Below are 20,643 nucleotides of genomic sequence, written 5' to 3'. Positions count from 1 at the left end.
AATAAACACACAACAAGGTCTCAAAAGTATAATATGGTCTCAAAAACACAGAAAGGTCTTAAAAACAGTGATAGGTCTTGAATACAGAGAAAGGTCTCCAAAATAGAGAAAGGTCTCAAAAACAGAGAAAGGTCTTAAATATAGAGAAAGGTCTCAACAACAGAGAAAGGTCTCAGAAACAGAGAAAAGTCTCAAATATAGAAAAAGATCTCAAAAACAGAAAAAGGTCTCAAAAACAGAAAAAGGTCTGAAATATAGAGAAAGGTCTTAGAAACAGATAAAGGTCTCAAAACAGAGAAAGGTCTCAAAAGCAGAGAAAGGTCTCAAATGTAGAGAAAGGTCTCAAAAACAGAGAAAGGTCTCAAAAACCGAGAAAGGTCTCAAAAACAGAGAAATGTCTCAAAAACAGAGAAAGGTCTCAAAAACAAAGAAATGTCTCAAAAAGAGAGAAAGGTCTCAAAACAGAGAAAAGTCTCAAATACAGAGAAAGGTCTCAAAAAACATAGAAAGGTCTCAAAAACAGAAAAAGGACTCAAAACAGAGAAAGGTCTCAAAAACAGAGAAAGGTGTCAGAGACCTTTTGGCCTTCACGGCCGCCGATAGAATTCCTTGACTTTGACCCTTTTGACCCCGGCGGCCGCGCCGTTAGGGCCAAAAGGGTGTCAACAACACGTTTTGGTCTCAAAAGTACGTCTAGATCTCAAAAACACGTCTTGGTCTCAAACCAGGTATCACAATAGTCTACTCTAGTAGACCAGTTTAATTTATCATTCCCTAATCTCTCTGACCTGACCATGGAAAACTCATCATTCCTGTTCTGACTCAACAGCTCAGCTATCCATGAGAAAACTGGTCTACTGTATTTTGGAATATACAGGGTGAGTCAAAAAAAGTGCAATAGAGAAAAAAGAATCCATTTTTATTTAAGACCTGAGTTGAACCTTTTAGGTTTTAAAACATTTTATAAATAACATATCCATTAGTGATCTTGTGTGAAAATATCAAGGAATTAGCATTTACCGTTTTGTTTTTATGACACATTTTATAGCGATACCCAATTTTAATGTTTGTCCAAATTTGAATGTCAGCCCACTTAGTGTAAGGTAGATTTGGAACAACTGCCATTTTCGTAACCTCATTGGCATTGAAATAAAATGGAGCACAAAAAGTGTTATTGCCGGGTCTTGTTTAAGGAGAAGAAACATTATTTGTTGTTATTTTCATTTTCCATTTACTTTAAAGATGTTTATTCTCTATCAAAAACATATAACTTTGTAGGCGGATTTTTCAAATGTCGAAATGAAATTCGCGCAAATTGAAATGGAGTGAATTACAAAATATCCAGTAAGTTGGACATATTGGGGTTAAAAAAAACCTGGAGTTGGAGTCGAGTGAGGTATGAAGGACTTAAAGTAATGTTAGAAAGTTTGTTTGGACAGAAAAAAGAAATTTAAGTAACACAAAATCAACCGTATTTAAGTTAAAGTCAGTTTCAGAGCTGGTGCCTTTATCGTGTATTGTGTGCTCTCATTCAAAATACATGGTATCTCGTGGACAAGTAATGAAATTGGGTATCGCAGCAAAAGTACTCATAAAAATAAAACGGTAGTAGCGAGTCACTTCATTTTTTCACAGAAGGTGACTATTGAGTGTGGCATTTATAACAACTTTCAATAATGGGAAAGTTCAACTTGGTTCTTACATAGATATCGATTCTTTGCTCTATTGCACTTTTTTGACTCACCCTGTACAATGAACTATGCACTCTATAGTGGCTATGATGTTACCTCATTAAAAATGCAGTCTTGATTGTTTATGCAATAGCGCGTATTATTTGTACAAGGTCCTATGTACACGCTTGACGTCGCGCACGTATACGCGATGGTTAAGCTGTCAAAGGAAATCTGAATAAAACTTTACCTGACCCAGATCGAGATAGAGCTACCCCACGTGGGTTGGGTTCAGTGAACACAGTGGGTTGGGCTAATGCATAAACATGTATGCTTGCCTATCTGTTATTGGTTAAGATTTACCACCCACATTGATTTGTACTTCATTAACATTCATCTCAGATTGGAGATGAAAGAGGTTGAGTCTATGTGTTAAGATATGGTGGGTCACACAGGTCATATCCAACTAACGCAGTCCTTTTTTCTCTGGGCAGGGCAGTCACTGGAGATGTGATGTGTTTCGTCATAGATTTTAAATGGTTTCATGCATGTTTATCAAACAAGGACCGTTGGTAACCGTAGCGGTCGCTGCGGGACAAGGAATTCAATTTTGCAGTTATGGTGTCTTGACCCCTATTTTGACCTGTAACCCTCTGTGAGCTTAACCTTTGAGGGCGCTCATCTTAAAATAATGCCAGAAAGGGTATTTCCATCCACACCAAAAAAAAAAAAAATCAAAATTTGAAAAATTGTGTTCGGAAACCAATTTCGGACACTTTTGATGTCCAAACGATTTTCGGGAAAAAGCGTCTTGACATCAAAAGTGTTCGGAAACCGATTTCGGACACTTTTGATTTCAAACAATTTTCGGGGAAAAGCGTCTTGACATCGAAAGTGTTCGGACACCGATTCCGGACACTTTTGATGTCCAAACAATATTTGGGGAAAAAGCGTCTTGACATCAAAAGTGTTCGGAAGCCGATTTCGGACACATTTGATGTCCAAACGATTTTCGGGGAAAAAGCGTCTTGACATCAAAAGTGTTCGGACACCGATTTCAGACACTTTTGATGTCCAAACGATTTTCGGGAAAAAGGCGTCTTGACATCAAAAGTGTTCGGAAACCGATTTCGGACACTTTTGATGTCCAAACGATTTTCGGGAAAAAAGCGTCTTGACATCAAAAGTGTTCGGAAACCGAATTCGGACACTTTTGATGTCCAAACGATTTTCGGGAAAAAAGCGTCTTGACATCAAAAGTGTTCGGAAACCGATTTCGGACACTTTTGATGTCCAAACGATTTTCGGGAAAAAGCGTCTTGACATCAAAAGTGTTCGGAAACCGATTTCGGACACTTTTGATGTCCAAACGATTTTCGGGGCAAAAGCGTCTTGACATCAAAAGTGTTCGGAAACCGATTTCGGACACTTTTGATGTCCAAACAATTTTCGGAAAAAAAGCGTCTTGACATCGAAAGTGTTCGGAAACCTCCCCTAATTTCCTTTAATTCTTGCCAATTTCCCTTAATTCACCTGAATTTCCCTGAATTTCCCTTAATTATCTTCAATTTCCCTTAATTTCCCTCAATGTTCCCAATTTCCCCTCTATTTTCCCAAATTTCCCTTAATTCTTGCAATTTCCCTTAATTCATCTGAATTTCCCTCCATTTCCCTTAATTCTCTTCAATTTCCCTTAACTTCCCTCAATTTCCCCTCATTTTCCCAAAGTTCCCTTAACTTCCCTCTATTTCCCCAAATTTCCCTTAATTCCCCTCGATTTTCCCCAATTCCCCTCAATTTCCCTTAATTGCCCACAATTTCAATTAATTCACCTGAATTTCCCTCAATTTCCCTTAATTTTCCCAAAATTGCCCTTAATTTCCCCCATTCCCCTCAATTTCCCTCATTTTCCCCACTTTTCCCAAATTTCCCTTAATTGCCCTCAATTTATGGGGCCGGTATAGGCCCTCTCCCTCACCAAGTACCATAGCCATGCGACAAACATCCAAAAAATCTAAATTTCAAAAATGCAGAAAATTGTTGAAAATCGTGTAATGCCCCTAATTAGCATATTTCGGGACTCAATTTCCCCTCATTTCCCCAAATTTCCCTTAACTTCCTCAATTTTCCCAAATTTCCTTTATTCTTGTCAATTTCCCTTAATTCGCCGGATCTTCACTCAATTTCCCTTAATTCTGTTCAATTTCCTTAACTTCCTCAATTTCCCTCATTTTCCCAAAGTTCCCTTAACTTCCCTCTATTTTCCCAAATTTCCCCTCGATTTCCCCCAATTCCCCTTAATTGCCCACAATTTCAATTCATTCACCTGAATTTCCCTCAATTTCCCTTATTTTCCCCAATTTTCCCAAATTTCCCTTAATTGCCCTCAATTTATGGGGCCGGTATAGGCCATCTCCCTCACCAAGTACCATAGCCATGCGACAAACATCCAAAAAATCTAAATTTCAAAAATGCAGAAAATTGTTGAAAATCGTGTAATACCCCTTTAATGACCTAATTAGCATATTTCGGGACGAAACTCTTTTCTAGTATGGGGCCGGTATAGGCCCTCCCCCCTCACCAAGTACCATATGCGACAAACGATGTTGACGTAACAGCAATTTTTAGCGTTTGTTACTAACGGACGGACGGACGGACTAACGGAGAGACATGGTGACTTATAGAGCTGCTACCCGCAGCTAAAAAAAGTAATGCAGCGCAGTCTAGTATCACAACCGACCGTTATATATGCAGTACCGCGGTGATGCATGGGGACTGAACTGCAACATTTTTGGTGCATTTCCACATGGGGAGCTGCAATATTTCTGGTGTATTTCCGCATGGGGGACTGCAATATTTTTTGTGTCTTTCTGCGTGGGGAACTGCAATATTTATGGTGTATTTCTGCATAGGGAACTGCAATATTTTTGGTACATTTCCGCATGGGGAATTGCAATATGTTTGGTGTATTTCCGCATGGGGAAATACAATTTTTTGGTACATTTCCGAATGGGATGTATTAGATCAGATGGCTACGTGCTTTGATATGCAGTGAACATGCCTATGGTTCATTTTGATAGGCATTTCATCATGCTAAATTAAATTACTATGCTCGTCATAATATATCATAATTATTGGTTTAGATGGTTTGTTTATCCCTGTTTATCAATGTCAAGTTGATTATATAATAGTCATCATTATTAAAGAGGCGTGTGAAAATTATAATAAAATTAATTTCATTCAATACTAATAATTATTATAGGCCTCTATACTATGCCATCCTTTCAGACAAGAATATCCAAAAGTCTTTCTTTTAATTGTAACAAATGAAACGAAAAGTAAAACGATACTTGGTCTAATATTGAATTGAATAAATTTATATCTGCATTCGGACATGCGACATTAATCATTACATGCGACATTAAAATTGTTCTCCGCAGCGAGATTACAAATAAAGCTGTATCGTACATTTTCGCCTTTTGTATGTGTAGTTCCTGTTCCACATGCGAAAATACACCAACAATATTGCAGTTCCCCATGCGTGACGGAATGTGAAGTTTCGCATGTGAAACTGCAAGCGGACGTGTGCAGTACTGCATACGGTACTGCACATACAACGGTCGGTTGTGATACCTGGTTTGAGACGTGTTTTTGAGACCAAGACGTGTTTTTGAGACTTTTCTCTGTTTTTGAGACCTTTCTCTGTTTTTGAGACCTTTCTCTGTTTTTAAGAACCTTTTCTATTTTTGAGACCATTTTTCTGTATTTGAGACCTTTCTCTGTATTTGAGACCTTTCTCTGTTTTTGAGGACTTTCTCTGTTTTGAGACCTTTCTCTCTTTTTGAGACCTTTCTCTGTTTTGAGACCTTTCTGTTTTTGAGACCTTTCTCTGTATTTGAGACATTTCTCTGTTTTGAGACCTTTCTCTATTTTTGAGATCTTTCTCTTTTTAATACCTTTCTCTCTTTTGAGACCTTTCTCTGTTTTTGAGACCTAATTGTACTATTGAGACCTTGTTGTGTGTTTGTTTTTGACACCTGTTTGTGTTTTGAGACCTTATTATACTTTTGAGACATTGTTGTGTATTTATTTCTGAGACCTTTATGTGTTTTTTGAGACCTTGTTGTACTTTTGATACCCTTGTATGGTTTTGAGACCCTTTTGGCCCTCACGGCCGCCCATACACATCAGTGCTCCCAATCACTGAGGTTTGAACTCATATCTATAAATCATTTTAATTATTATCATTGCATATTTCACTTGCTTGAAGTGTGACCGCGATCAGTTAGCTTAAGGGTGATCTTAACCCTGGAATTAAGGACACTTTTGAGCCTCATAACTTCTAAAGTGTTGGTGTAAAGTATATAAAAGTTAAAAAATAGAATGGCTAAGACTTGATGAATTCACCTGTAAAGTCAAATTTGGGCAAAACTACTCATTTGTGAGGAAAACCCCCAAAAATGTATCTGGCCCAAAATGTTTCGGACCACGTAACAAAAAATGCTTGATTAAAATTTGTTTTATTATTAATTTTCAAAAATTAGATAATAACACCTGTTTTTATACTTTTTAATTGAAGAAGTTTAATCTTTTATATGATGAAAATGTAATTTTATAAACCCTGAGTTTTCTAGAATTGAGAGGAGTTAGTACCTGCATCAGTCGCTTCCGGAAAGCCAAGTTCCCTGCATGCCACGTTGCCTTCGTTGAGGGTGAAAGAGGTTTGGTAGAAATCGAACCAACTGTTGCCATTATGATACATAACTCTACCCTCAAATTTGTCGAAACCGCCAACCAATTTAATGGCAGCTGCAAGTTAAAAGATTTTAAGTTCATTTTTGAACAAACATTCACATGTTTTATTTTTAATGTTTTACAATAATGAAGATGATTACAACTAGCTAAGGATAAATAATGATATTGACGATGACGATGATGACGATTATGATGGTGGCAGGAGAAGCGCTTGAAGGTATTTCGTTTTACACCGTAAGTGTGCCCATGAATGACCTTTGACCCCAAATAAAAATACTACATATAAAATGTACAAACACCATTCATGTGTGAACATACCTTTACTATCCTATGTTTTCTAAAACTAATACACATTTTTGAAGATATTTCGTTTTATACCGGAAGTGATCTCTTAATGACTTTGACCTTTGAGCCTAAATAAAAAAAATACCACATGTATATTGGGTAAAACAATTCATGTGTGAACATACCGTCACTCTCCTATGTTTTTCTTAGCTAATAAAATTTTTGAAGGTATTTCGTTTTATACCGGAAATGACCCTTAATGACATTTGACCCCAAATCTGTGGTAACCTCATAGGCACTGGCTAATAACAATATAGTGGCGTCACTGTCCTACGTAATTTGTGGCAGAAGCATTTGAGTTGAAATCACTTTTGGACCCTATGACCCCTGCGTGACCTTTGACTCCACGAGTTTCATGTGACATGTAGGGGCATGGCCACACGGTTGTTTGATGTGATCATTTATTAGTTTTTCAAACAAAACATGTACAACCCAATTTTAGGCTTAAACAGCTTAAAGCGGTATCATGCTAATGTTTACAGATGCTTTTGAGTCATTTTCAACTTTAAAGCCATATTATAACATTTGCTGAGGAGGACGCCCTCACTGATTTTTTGAAATTAATTTTTTACACGATTATATTATACTTTATTAAACCAATATACCCTGAAAAAATCAAGACTCTAGGTGCTGTAGTTTTGTCAAAATCCGAGATTTTGAATAAAACGCCGGAATCAGCGTTTTATTATTACGATGGAATTATTAGTCGAACGCATACACGATGTTCATAACACACAATACGAACACGGCGTGCGCGACGGTGATCTACACAACAAAGGGCCGTACCATAACATGACCGAAGGAGTGGTACGTATTGGCGACATATGCGCTGGTAGCAAATTCCAATTTTCTTTGCTCTGCCGTAGTTGTTCGGCTCAAAAATAAAAGGGATATATCTGACAGTAAAACTAACATTTTATGGCAAAGAAATGCTAATCTATTTTGTACGAAAATGTTATAATATGGCTTTAATTTCCCCTTATTTACAACATTAGTCACTTTCACAATTTTTGAAGGTATTTCCTTTTTATACCGGAAATGACCCTTAATGACATTTGACCCCAAATCTGTGGTAACCTCATAGGCACTGGCTAATAACAATATAGTGGCGTCACTGTCCTACTTAATTTGTGGCAGAAGCATTTGAGTTGAAATCACTTTTGGACCCTATGACCCCTGCGTGACCTTTGACTCCACGAGTTTCATGTGACATGTAGGGGCATGGCCACGTCAATGGTGGTTATGTCCAAGTTATGTCAAATCGGTGTTTTATGTGAGTGCTAGAGCAAATGTAAAGGTTTACAGAAGAAAGAATAAGAAAGAAAGAAAGTTTGATATAAGACACAGCGTGACTGCCATCACGGCTGTGTTAAGACGAGTAAGAGGAAGAATAATATACTCACGATATCCACGGAATCTCCAGTGAGCACTATGGCCATCTCCAGATGCGATACCAATATATTTGACCTTTCTGAGGCAATCAACGTCCTCACTGTAGAGTGGTACTTCTCTAAAATCCCCAACAACACCAATATCTACATGGCCAGGAGTAAATGTCACGTGGTATTCCCGGAAGTTGGTTTCGCTCAGAACGTCAGGTGTGGTATGATTCTTCCACGTTCCCCCGTGCGAATTGCAAATGAACCCGGTCTTATTGTTACCCTCTGCACCGAGTACTGAAACAAAATTGTTTGACGGTTTATAAAAGCTGCAACACGGCCCAATTCTTGCTGCCTGATAAACTATTAAGGGATGAAATCAAATCTCGACCGCCATTATTACTGGGTGATAGCGGTGGTTGAATCGCGTTCCATTGCTTAGAACAATAGAAACCGGTTACAACTGGACTGAACCGCCCAGAACCGACGGTCGAATTTTGATTCCATCCCTAACTAACATTGATGTTCTTTACTCTAATTCTGTCACGTTTCCTGAATTTAACAGTTATAAAAACACGCGATGGCACTTGCATTTGTTATTGCCATTCGTATCAATTCCGTGCTCTTACAAAAGGCGGTGTTTCTGCGATGTGGCATCATAGGTAATAATGTGCGAAACTGGGTCTCCTGTTTCGACTAAACATTTTTTTAAACTAACATCTAATGAACACATTTTCGCGTGTTTTAATCTTAATCACCCAATTCCCCCCCCCCCCCAATTTGAGCCGTTTTCGTGCAATCCTCACTGCTGGCCATCTGCGAGGGTCGGTCAGTATGTAGTGATATAAGGATTGTTTTCATGGTATTTCTCTGTGATCACATAAACACGGTACCTTTGTCTTTCAAACAACACATCATCATACAGTTATTGTTAACTACAGTCATGTATGCACACAACACAGGGGCACTCACATAGGTAATTGACCCGTACTAGTAGCGCTGTGCTGTGGGTATATGAGATGAACTAGTTAGCGTCATATATCAAAAAGTATGTGAGCTCTGATTTTAGTACTTCCTCTATGTTTCAATTACTTATTCTTTTCAAAATATCTGAATTTTTAATCCGGTACAAGCTTTAATAACGGGGGAGCATGCATTTGTATGAGAAAGGAAATCTACCATCTTATCCAAACTCCCGTGTTAATCCAATGCACATTTTGCTTCACCGGGCCGCCTTGACTTGGTCGCGTTTGGAAGAGGAGTGCCCCAAACCGTAATAGGTACAAATTTAGTACTTTCTGGCAATCAAGTATGGTTTATTTTCTACATGTCAATCTTTAAATTATTAGCATAGTCCTTATAATAACGGTGGAGCGCCTTGATGAGTAAATGATAGCAAACCAGTGAAAAATCCCCAAAACTCAGTCAGTGGAGCTCCACCCGTACATGTCAATAGCGTCATTATCGATTGGATTAGTCGACCGTAGTGGACAATTCGATCGCTCATTGGATTAATATTATCACGTGGTAAGAAATGTGCATTGGACAATCGATTACTATAATGGTTTAGTACTGCATATTTCGGTTTAATCTTCACTAAGCGGGTTTATGGCTGAAACGGGTTTTATGGCTGAAAAGGTCACGGTGAATTTGCCGTGGACAAAACTGCACTATGTGTAAAAATTTATCACACACTTGATTACGTAACAGCATTAGCATAAAATCAATAGACTAGGGACACTGCCAAATCATACAAAAAGGCGGGCCTTTTAAATTACGGCAAAGGCATGTGTTTAAAACGTCTGAGTACACAGTGCATATGGCTAGTTTTGGGCAGGAATAAAAACTAGGTAGAATATAAGACTTGCCATTAAACTTGGGTAGAAATGGGATGTCTTTGAACTTCAACAACTTTAAGACTTGAAGGGAAGCAACATTATTCTGCAACAATTGCCAAAATGAAAAAGAAATGATATTAATTATCTCCAAAATGAAACAGATAAAAATATAACGCCTGATCACATGTGAGTGCTACACAATGTCATCGCCCCGATATCTTCATGGTAGAAATCGCCTTGGTAGGTTGAATCCACAGCCACGCATGGCCATTTTATTCCGACCTTTAATATGAGACGCAGTAGCCAAGTGACCTGACTAAGGCTACTGACAATAGCCGGGGTAATTGATTTCTCGCTGTGTGAGTAAGCTTGTATACGACATTGCGGTCAATGGTCATACTGCCTCCACTGGAGTAGTGAGTGTAGCTATAGCCTGCGCACTGTAGTCCATACAGGACCAACGCAATATAAAATTAGAATTTTGGTCAGATTTTGAGTTCAAGACACACGGCCTTCTCTCAAGACGCAAACTAACGACTATCATATCTGTTCAACACATAATTTCAAGTGTAAGAGACCAGATCTGGTTTCTTGAGACGAAATCATTTACGGGAGATATTCATCATTTTCCACCCCGGTATCCGAAGATTTTCGTCTGATATCAAAATCATGCATAGCAATTCACGTGTATCGATCCCGGGTATTTATTTTAGTATCTCTGCGGTACCAAATTATTAGCCAGGCGATGTCGGTGTGTGCTAGTACAATCAATCTGCGCATGTTATGTAATTAGAATTTTAATAATTCATGTGATTTTTTATGGATGATTTCAATCTGAAATGAACAGAAAATTAAAAAAAATAAATAAATGTCTCACTCAAACGATGACCTGCCTCTCTGTGTACCACTAATTTTTGTAAAAATGTAACAATAGTAGAATAACTATTGAACTGAAGGCCTAAAGATAATAGTATCACTGCTCTTCTACATCTGACTAATTAGCTCAGTTGGTAGAGAATCGATCCGGTGATCCGAGGGTCACAGGTTCAAATCCTGGATGGTCAGTGAAATTTTTTCACTGGCTGTCATTTCTGTATGTGGAGACTTGTGTTAAAAACCTTTCTCATAGTAGAATAACAGTTATATTTTAATCACGGTTTCAAATATTTTTCAGCGAGACTCCCGTTTTAATATTTTGGGATTAGTCAACAGACCTGGCCCAAAAAAATTAATTTCCACGTTTGCTATTGTTGGCAATATCAAAATGTTTATATATAGAATGAAAAGCCTTACTTTTGTCAAAAATAACACATATTTGACTACACATTATAAATAAACTAAAACATTTCCAGCCCAACAAAGATGGTTTTATGAGCTTGAAGTTTGTGTTCTACTACTATTCCAAAAGGCAGCACTCTCCATACTTTTAATTCCCGAGAAAATCTAAAATATACAACAATACCTCATTTTAAACTTCTTATTTTCCTTAACAAAAATTTAATTAATGATAATGCTGTTACGTAATCAAGTGTGTGATAAATTGTGTTGTTTGAAAGTCTAAGGTACAGTGTACAGCAGTGGACGCCATACGGCAAGTGTTTCTAGAATGCTGCTAAATTAAGAAAAATTTTAATGCTAATTTATTGCACATTCTAGGGAAGCGTGGTTACCTTTTTGAAATCGCCGAATGGGAGGGTTTCAATGAAATATTTTTTGTGTTAGACCTGAAGCATCCGATGTTTAAAAGAATATATGAATATTAACTACACATCATATATAACGATTCGTGATACCCATTCGTGCTAAAATGCATGTGGTTTAGGAGGCAGAGAATTTTCTGAATTTAGTCAAAATTAACATGGAGTTGATGGTGATAATTTTATGTAAATTTTACGTATGTCCCGACTAAAGATTACTGTTTCGTCTTTATGGGAATCTAATCTTTTAATCTCTGAAAGAAACTTTGTGGATCTACGTGGACTTTTCCTATAAATTGCAAAACTTCAGACCGTCTTCAAGAAAAATGGTAGGCTGACTGGGTTCCATACCTCGCGATATCTTGAGCAGAGCAGAGCACGTGGCCGAAATCAAAATCGATTTTTGTATTGTGTACGTAATATGTATTAAAGCCATATTATAACATTTTCAAACAAAATAGATTAGCATTTCTTTGCCTTAAAATGTTAGCTTTTACTGTCAGATATATCCCCTTTCATTTTTGAGCCGAACAACTATGCCAAAGCAAAGAAAATTGGAATTTGCTACCAGCGCACATGTCGCCAATACGTAGCACTCGTTCGGTCATGTTGTGGTACGACCCTTTGTTGTGTATATCACCGTGCACGCCGTGTACGTACTGTGTGTTATGAACATCGTGTATGCGTTCGACTAATAATTCCATCGTAATAATAAAGCGCTGAATCCGGCGTTTTATTCAAAATCTCGGATTTTGACAAAACTACAGAATCGTGTAAAAAAAGGAATTTTTAAAATTCAGTGAGGGCGTCTTCCTCAGCAAATGTTATAATATGGCTTTAATTGTCTGTATGCGCTTGCGAATTCAACAATATTAATAACGGCAGATAAAATAATTCCAAAATATGGTACGTTTTCTGTCTTTGCTTGTCACGTGGTATGTTGAAGTAATTAAGTTGCGAGTCCGGGGGGGGGGGCACTCACCGGTGTCGCGAAGTAGGGGCCTATCGGTAACAAAGCGTTATTTTTAAAAAGGGGGTCATTGGGTACAAACAAAATAAAAAAGGGGGTCATTGGGTATAAGATTTTGAAAAAAGGGGGGGTCATTGAGTATAAGATTTCAAAAAAGGGGCATCGGGTAGAAAATTTTGAAACAATGGAGCAAAATTTTGAAAGTTTCGGCATAATTTTGAAAAAATGGAGCAAAATTTGAAAGTGTCGGCACTATTTTATTGCACTTTGATGATACTCTTCTAGAAAATCTAGAAAAAAGGGGGTCATTGGGTAGCCGCAACCAAAAAAAGGGGGTCATTGGGTAGCCGCAACTAAAAAAAGGGGGGTCATTGGGTATGACTTTAAAAAAGGGGTCATCGGGTATAGTCCCGGGGTATAGTCGACTTCAAAAGAGGGGCCTATTGACAGGCACATACCGTTACTTCCAAAGTTGAGTGCCCCCCCCCCCCCGGGTTGCGAGTATATGTTCAAATTTTCAAAATGGCACCAACAAGCAGTGCAGTGTGGTTTCGAGCCCCAATTTTTATGTGATCCCAGAGTAATGCCATCAAAACAATCCTTATGGGTTACCAGTTACCCCCCCCATCAGGCTATGTGAATCGCTTTATTTTAGTCGGTGGTGTATAAGTACATTGACTTTGGTGGTCTTTTGAGTCAAATATCACAAAATGGTACGGTTGGGTTCGTGGCCCCTGGCCACATCAATATAAGGCCCATGAAAGTCAATTTCGAGTTTATCGTCACTTTTTTTTACCAGGTTGGTGAGGTGACTTTTTCATTTTTCATTATTTCATCAAATTTCTTTATTGACCTAAAATGCGTGTTGATTTAAAGCAAAATGGAAATAAATGCGACAAAGAAATTTTCATGAAAGGTAGGGACTAGAAAAGTTAGAAAAGAGCCTGGTTTTGCTTCCAAGTTATGAATTTATATGTTTTAAAAAAAAAAATATATGTTTCCAATTGCCAAAACTGGTGAAAACAGTGATACTTTGAAAATAATGAATTATTTTGGCATTTTTAAAATTTGACGCGGCTATTTTTGGTTTCCAAAAAGTGACGCGGGCGGGGGACGATAAACTCGGAATCGACTTTCACGCGCCTAAACATGTAATGTGATTATTTTACCTATTTTTGCTGCACCAAGATCTCCTGTGGCATCATCCGTCAGATTAAAGGTGGGTGATAGCAGCAGATACGCGGAGCCCGATCCTTTGATTGAAACTGTGAATTCACCGTAAACATTTGGAACCTCTGGGAATACGTACTCGAAATCGGAATTCTTTATGGGTCCTGACCCATAACTAGAAGTGTGTTGATACGTGCAGCCCACTGGTAAGTGCAAAACGTGAGCGATTAATTAATTAATTAAATAATCAAATACTTGAACAAAAAATAAACAAATGCATACAAGTAATTATAGATGAATAAATAATTTTACGAGTAAATCAATAAAGAAATAATTACATTAACTTAATAAATAAATACATTATGAAAAATCAATAGGTAAAAGGAGTTTGTCGTGATGCTAGCATCCTCTTTTTATGACATTTTCAGCAGATATCAACGATTTAAGGCTGATTCCAAAACTGTGAGTTGATTCCGATTTTGCGTTTGCGAGTTGTGTATGATTATGTAGCTAGAGGTTTCCAGTGGTATAAAAATCTCAATTTTTTTTCAGAGAAAGTGGAGGGATGAGGCTGTGGATCACGAAATGACTTTTTAATAATTGAATTAATTAAGGCCCACAGAGGGTCGCTCTTAGCTTAGTGCGAAAATGTCTAAAACAAGTTTTAGACATTGTTTTGTATTGTATCTTTATAAGTACATAATGATAAGTACATGAAAGTATATGTTTTCCCGGGACATTTTCAAAAAGGAATGACCCAAGGAATTCAACTGACACAACAGATTTCTGAAAAATGAGCATTTTTGAGAAAAGTGCCAAATATGATTTCCCCTGCTATTTTTCGTCTATCATAACAGCTTACCTCAAATTGCCAAATCGATGAAAACTGCATAATTTCAAAGACACAAAACTAATTTTCTTAAATATAAGTCCTTATACTACTTTTTATAACTTCAAACATCGTATTTTTTATTATTATTTTATTTAATTTTTTGTCAAATTTGAAAATTTTGATCTTGTTTTGGCCTATATTTTTAAAATGAATAAACATAAATATTTGGCATGGAAAAAAAATTGTCGCTTTTCTCAAAAATATTTTTCTTCAGAAATCTGCTGTGCTAGATATTCGCCATTACTTTCAAAGATTCGATACAAAACAATTTCTACGTTTTCCGACTTGGAGTGACCCTGCGAGCTTGCGGGACCAATTCCTACTTTTTCCAGAACTTAAGTGAGAAATTAAGATTATTTGCAGTACTCCTACCATGACAAATTGCGATATCCTTACAGTATTTCCTTAAGGGGGTAAATTTTGTGCCAAATTTTGTGCCTATTTTTGCATTTTTCTCAAAAATTTTAGCGCATTGGTGACAAATAAGATATGTATATTATAGGGGCAAGGACTACAACTACTGCACTGGAAATTTTATTTCAACACAGACAACAGTTCTGGAGTTACAGTCAAAAATGAGGGAAAACCAATATTTGAACAATAAATCAATAACTATTTGCCTTGAGTTGCTGAAATATAACTGTTTGGAAAATTTTGCTGTCTGACAGCAATATTATTATTATTATTATTTGAATTATTGAAAGAACAAGAAAATATGAGAAAGTAGATTGGCCCAGCCTAGTCACCCCATGCCAATCTGGTGTTCGATTCTCCCTTCCGCCAAAATTTCACATGCCAAAATACTCTCCCATAAAGAGTACTAACCAGCTTGACCATAACAATATAAATAACAATTTAATATTAAAAAAATTGTGTGTTGTAGGCTCCAGCTACCGGCGTGAAGTGATCAAACCCCGGAACAACCCTCCGCAATCTCACTCCCGATGACGTAATCGTGAAGAAGTTTAATTTATTCTAATTCAACGAGGGCAGTATCAACCGAATAAATTTCCAAATCTTACTTGTCACCAATTAGCTATAATTTTTGAGAAAAATGCAAAAATAGGCACAAAATTGGCCAGGGGTGTAGTACCCCTTAAAGTTCATTAAATGATACTCTTGTGCGTAATTTATCTTTAGTAAAAGATGTGATTTTGAATTTTCACCATAATGCCAGCGATTTTTCCCCGTAACTTTTATTCCTTGCACTTGGAGCTAGTGGTGAAAAAGAAAACATACAATATGGATCCAGCAGCTCCCACAACACATCTTACATTACCAATGTTTAAAATTTACGGATTTTTAGAGGGAAAAAAGAATACAAAGTAACAACATGAAACGTTTAATGGTATACAAATAAATTATTTTAAGCTTGCGGAACTAGTAACGTTTTAACGAGTAGTCTCACATTTTATATATAGACATCAGTAATGTTGTGGCAATTATTGTTTTAGTATTTTAATGCCACAACGGGTTAGAATGGAATAGTAGTAGCTCTCACACAGTTTTGGAATTTTGAGCATTGATTCTCTGTTCTTGAATTATTACAATTTCAAAATCACACTTCATTTTTGTGTCAGTTCCTGAAGAACTGACACCTTCTCCTACAGGTTTGACGATCACGTGACAAATCGAATCTGTGACGTCAATATTAATATCGATATCAATTTAAGGCTGTTCTAGTTAAATTACATACCCATTGGCATTTTGGCTGTTCCATTTAATTTACATACTCCCTCTCGGGCTCCCTCTGAAATAATGGCCCCAAAATAGCTGTTCCATTTAATTTACATACTCCCTCTGAAAATGGCTGTTCCATCCGCTGAGAAATGAACATTTTCCTCTGCCTGTGCACTTAGTCCATGAATTGATCCTGATTTGCATTGTCGTATAGAGTTATTTTTTGTACACAACAGGGATGTTACTATTGTTTAACTAAATGAAGCATACTTTTGCTTTTATCTTTCTTTGTCCTTTATTAATTATAAATTAGGTGATTTAATTAATATAATTCTTTGTTTCAGCGACCCTGGGGTAAACAGACAAACAAAAACATGGGTCAAAATCCTTCAATTTCTGTGAAAATTGAACAAAAAGTACCCAAATCCCTACATTTTATATCTCCCTGTGTTATAGACAAATTTTATACGTCACATTTAAAATCATTAAAAAACGACTTATAATTATGCTATAATGGGGTCTTATACATTTGTATTGTGTGAACTTTGTTTTTAAATGCCTTTGGTTCCAGGTTAGTTTCTCGGAGCTGGTGAGGTGTATTGGGGTGTTACTTAGTAGGGTGGTGGTAAGTGGCTGCCCTAAGACTTGATGCAATTTTTGGCGCAAAATATGCAAATTAGGTAGCTAATTTGCATATTTAACCTAAAAATTGTTTTTTGTTTTCTTGGGTTTTTTTTTTGCCATTTCGAAGAACTGGTGAGGCGTATAGGGATGTAACTTGATGAGGTTATGGTAAGCGGCAGTCGTAAGATCCGATGCGATTTTTGTCGCAAGATATATGCAAATTAGTCACCACATTTGCCTATTTTTTTATTTGTCGAAATGCTTTTGGTCATTTTTCGGAACTGATGAGGCATATAGAAATGTAATTTGGTGGGGTGATGGTTAAGAGCAGTCTTAAGATCAGATGCTATTTTTGTCACAAAATATGCAAATCAGCCACCTCATTTCCTTTTTCTATTTTTAAAAACGCTTTATTTTTTATTTTTCGGAACTGGTAGGGGTTATATAGATGTAACTTGGTAGGGTGGTGGTAAAGGGGCAGTCTTAAGATCCCACGTGATTTTTGTCGCAAAATATTCAAATTAGCTACCTCATTTGCATATTTGTTTATCTTTAAAAAGGCTTTTTGACATTTTTTGGAACTGGTGAGGCGTATAGAGATTTAACTTGGTGGGATGGTGGTAAGGGGCAGTCTTAAGATCCCACGTGATTTTTGTCGCAAAATATGCAAATTAGCCACCTCATTTGCATATTTTTAATTTTTTTAAACGTTTTTAGCTAGAATAGAAGGCTGACGCTGCGCCAAAACACGTATGTAAGTGTATAATTATTTAATGATAAATGAACTACCACTAAATGTTCCTGTCAGTGCTGCAGTGCAAAACTTCTCATGCAATTCCATCTTTAACATTACATTCAAATAATAATTACATTGTAAATTGGAACTGACACCAATTTTTTTCAGGAATTCTTGTTTATCTATTCCACGAGTCATTTATAATATTGTGCATTGAACACTGTCTAATTAATACCCATTCTTAGTCAATGGGATCGAGTGGTCTATTACATAGACACATAATCTGATTGGATAATCGCATGATTTTGGGTGTCGTCTATCAGGCCGTAGACGATCCCACGTCATCATGCGTGTTGATAACGCGTAACACGCTCACAGAGGTGGGCGTATGTTTCGCGTTGTAGGCGTAGACGCAGTGTGGAATACTCGCACGCGCTAGCAGTACTCGCATCAAAAGATGTGAGGTTGTAAACAAGTTTCGTTCATTTTAGAAAAAGGGGAGTTTTTATGATGGTAACTTAATTTTTGCTTTAAAAAATAGTTTACAAATATTAAGAAAATATTTAACTGACTAAGAATTAGAGAATAAACGATAGGAATTTTTATTTTGACTATCCTCTACCGTGTGATAGACGACAGGCAGGCATCCACTACTCAAAATATTGGACCTGCCTGTCGTCTATCACACGGTAGAGGATAGTCAAAATAAAAATTCATATCGTTTATTCTCTAAGTGCTTGTTACCATAGTTCAGCGGCTGTTGAATCTTAAGAATTCAAAATAAATTACGTTCTTCTTATATTTCAAGCACAAAACGGTCAATTTGTAAACTTTAAAAAAAAGTAAATGCATCTAAAGCTGTCCTATTATACAACTGCATTCAGTCGTGTTTCGTTAACAGTTCAGCAATTAATAATTACAATATCCGATAGTACGCTTATTTTAGAGACACGTACCCTGTACTGTACAAGGTTAGTAACCGGCTATCCCAAACTTCCTGTGGGTCATATTGTTTCATAATACAAAGTGTATCAAAATAAAGTATACGGTTTGAAAAATGCCACTATATTAAAAAGTATGAGGTATTTGGTCAAAATGCTGTATGTGACCGTACATCATGAATGAGCCGTAAATGTCTTAAAATGTATTCTGAGTTACAGTGTAAAATGTGCATGAAGGTCGTATTCATTCGTACATGTATCTCATTGTGATAGCTCTAGTCAAACACCTTTGAAACCAATCAATAATCATATTGTTGAAGAGGATAATAAGCTTCTACCCATGTCTATAGAAATATCTCTAGCCTTTGTTTGCTTTGGCTAAATCCTGTTCAAGTGGTGGGTTACAAAGCATTGTATTTTGTCTAGGTATGTATAACCAACAATTAACAATGAGAGGACATTCCTGAACCTCGTTTACTTGGAGATGATTTGAAATGACCGCCAATCATGACTGTTTGATATTCATTACCAGTAATGTGGGAAAAGAGACACATGTAGAACCGACAACGGTATATAATTTTGTTGAAGGAGCAAAGTTTAAGAAACCATAACACGCTTCTGGATATCGTTTTAAGTCAAATGATATACCATTTTAAAGCTGATGATATATATTTTCTAAACACGAAATAAAACAAAATTCGTGGTGTACGGTCACATATAGTTGACAGCTGAACTAATATCTTGTCCTCCCATAACTGTGACATCACTGGCGTGTGATAATTAATAAAGATTTGGTGGCTATTTTTTGCGAGTCGAGAAATAATGCAGCGAAGTTATTGAAACCAAAGCAACATGAGAATCACATGTTTAACCACTTTCTTTACAGTAATTGACCATCTTAGGACATCGCCACCATTCCTCTGTATGAAGACATCAACTCTCCTCAGTATGACATTCACACCACGTCTTATGAGAGACGTCTTGCCTGGGAAAGTCAACTTATGAAATTATGAATTGTGTCTCTGGAGTTCATCAAGGTCTGTAGGCGCGGCGGACTTGTGAAAACCTTTTATTTCAGATAGTCCCAGGAAAGCAATCACACGATTGCCAAACAATTCTGAAGGGGTTCTGTCAATTACTGTAAAGAAAGTGGTGAAACTGTGATTTGCATGTTATTTTAATTGACTCCTCGCAATTGCATGTTTACATGTCTCATAAAAATAGCCAATGAGGCCTTCTTAATGGCCACACGCCAGTGATTGTACAGGTGTGAGAGGACAAGATGTTGATTCAGCTACCAATTAAATTATTTGGACCAAATACCTCATACTTTTTTAATCTAGTGGCATTTTTCAAACTGTATACACCACAGAATTAGAGTGCAAGAAGACCGTAAGTCCACTTTGCCCCTCAACATGTATACACTAAAGTTACGTATAGTTTCTTAGGGTTTTATAATGTTTAATACATGTTCCAGGGTGAAAACATCATGAAAGGTTTTGAAAGATTTGTTTTGGCCCCTGAACATGTCTTCAGGTCTTCAATTTTCAATGGATAGACGAGCGTATGATCACCATGTTTGGAATTAAAATCGCAACCTCTCTAGTATTAAGTACTTACATGAGTGTGCATATCCGCTACCGCAACACGTCAAAGCCACTGCGATTGCTAAAATCAAGAGCCCCATAACGAAGCTTCAGTAAATTGAATGCAAACGTGCTATTCCCGAACTCGCCTATTTCTAAAATGATTAATGGGAGCAGAAAGTAAAATTAAACTTCTACACTTCACAAATGTGGTACACTCACCCAAGTGCTTTCACCTGGTCAACCGGTGTATTCAGCGAATATTTGCTCTGATCATTTCCTGGGTTGGGTGGTCGATAAACTCCGTTGGTATGAGGACATTTCTTTGTGTTCTTAAGGGCTGGGGTATGAACGTTTGGA

The 20,643-nt window shown here is 37.0% G+C and overlaps 1 protein-coding gene across 1 annotated transcript; it reads right to left on the bottom strand.

Annotated features, from left to right (window-relative positions):
- Positions 1-6,300: 6,300 nt before the first annotated feature.
- On the bottom strand, positions 6,301-20,419 carry LOC140157927 (uncharacterized). Its single transcript, XM_072181176.1, has 4 exons — positions 20,318-20,419; positions 13,824-14,027; positions 8,174-8,446; positions 6,301-6,479 (listed from the first exon to the last, which is right to left on the bottom strand). The coding sequence occupies exons 1-4, from the start codon at positions 20,382-20,384 to the stop codon at positions 6,301-6,303; spliced, it is 723 nt and encodes a 240-aa protein (XP_072037277.1). The 5' UTR covers positions 20,385-20,419.
- Positions 20,420-20,643: the final 224 nt, after the last annotated feature.

Source organism: Amphiura filiformis, chromosome 7, assembly GCF_039555335.1.
Source record: "Amphiura filiformis chromosome 7, Afil_fr2py, whole genome shotgun sequence".
Lineage (NCBI taxonomy): Eukaryota > Metazoa > Echinodermata > Ophiuroidea > Amphilepidida > Amphiuridae > Amphiura > Amphiura filiformis.
This window is presented reverse-complemented; position numbering and strand designations above follow the sequence as displayed.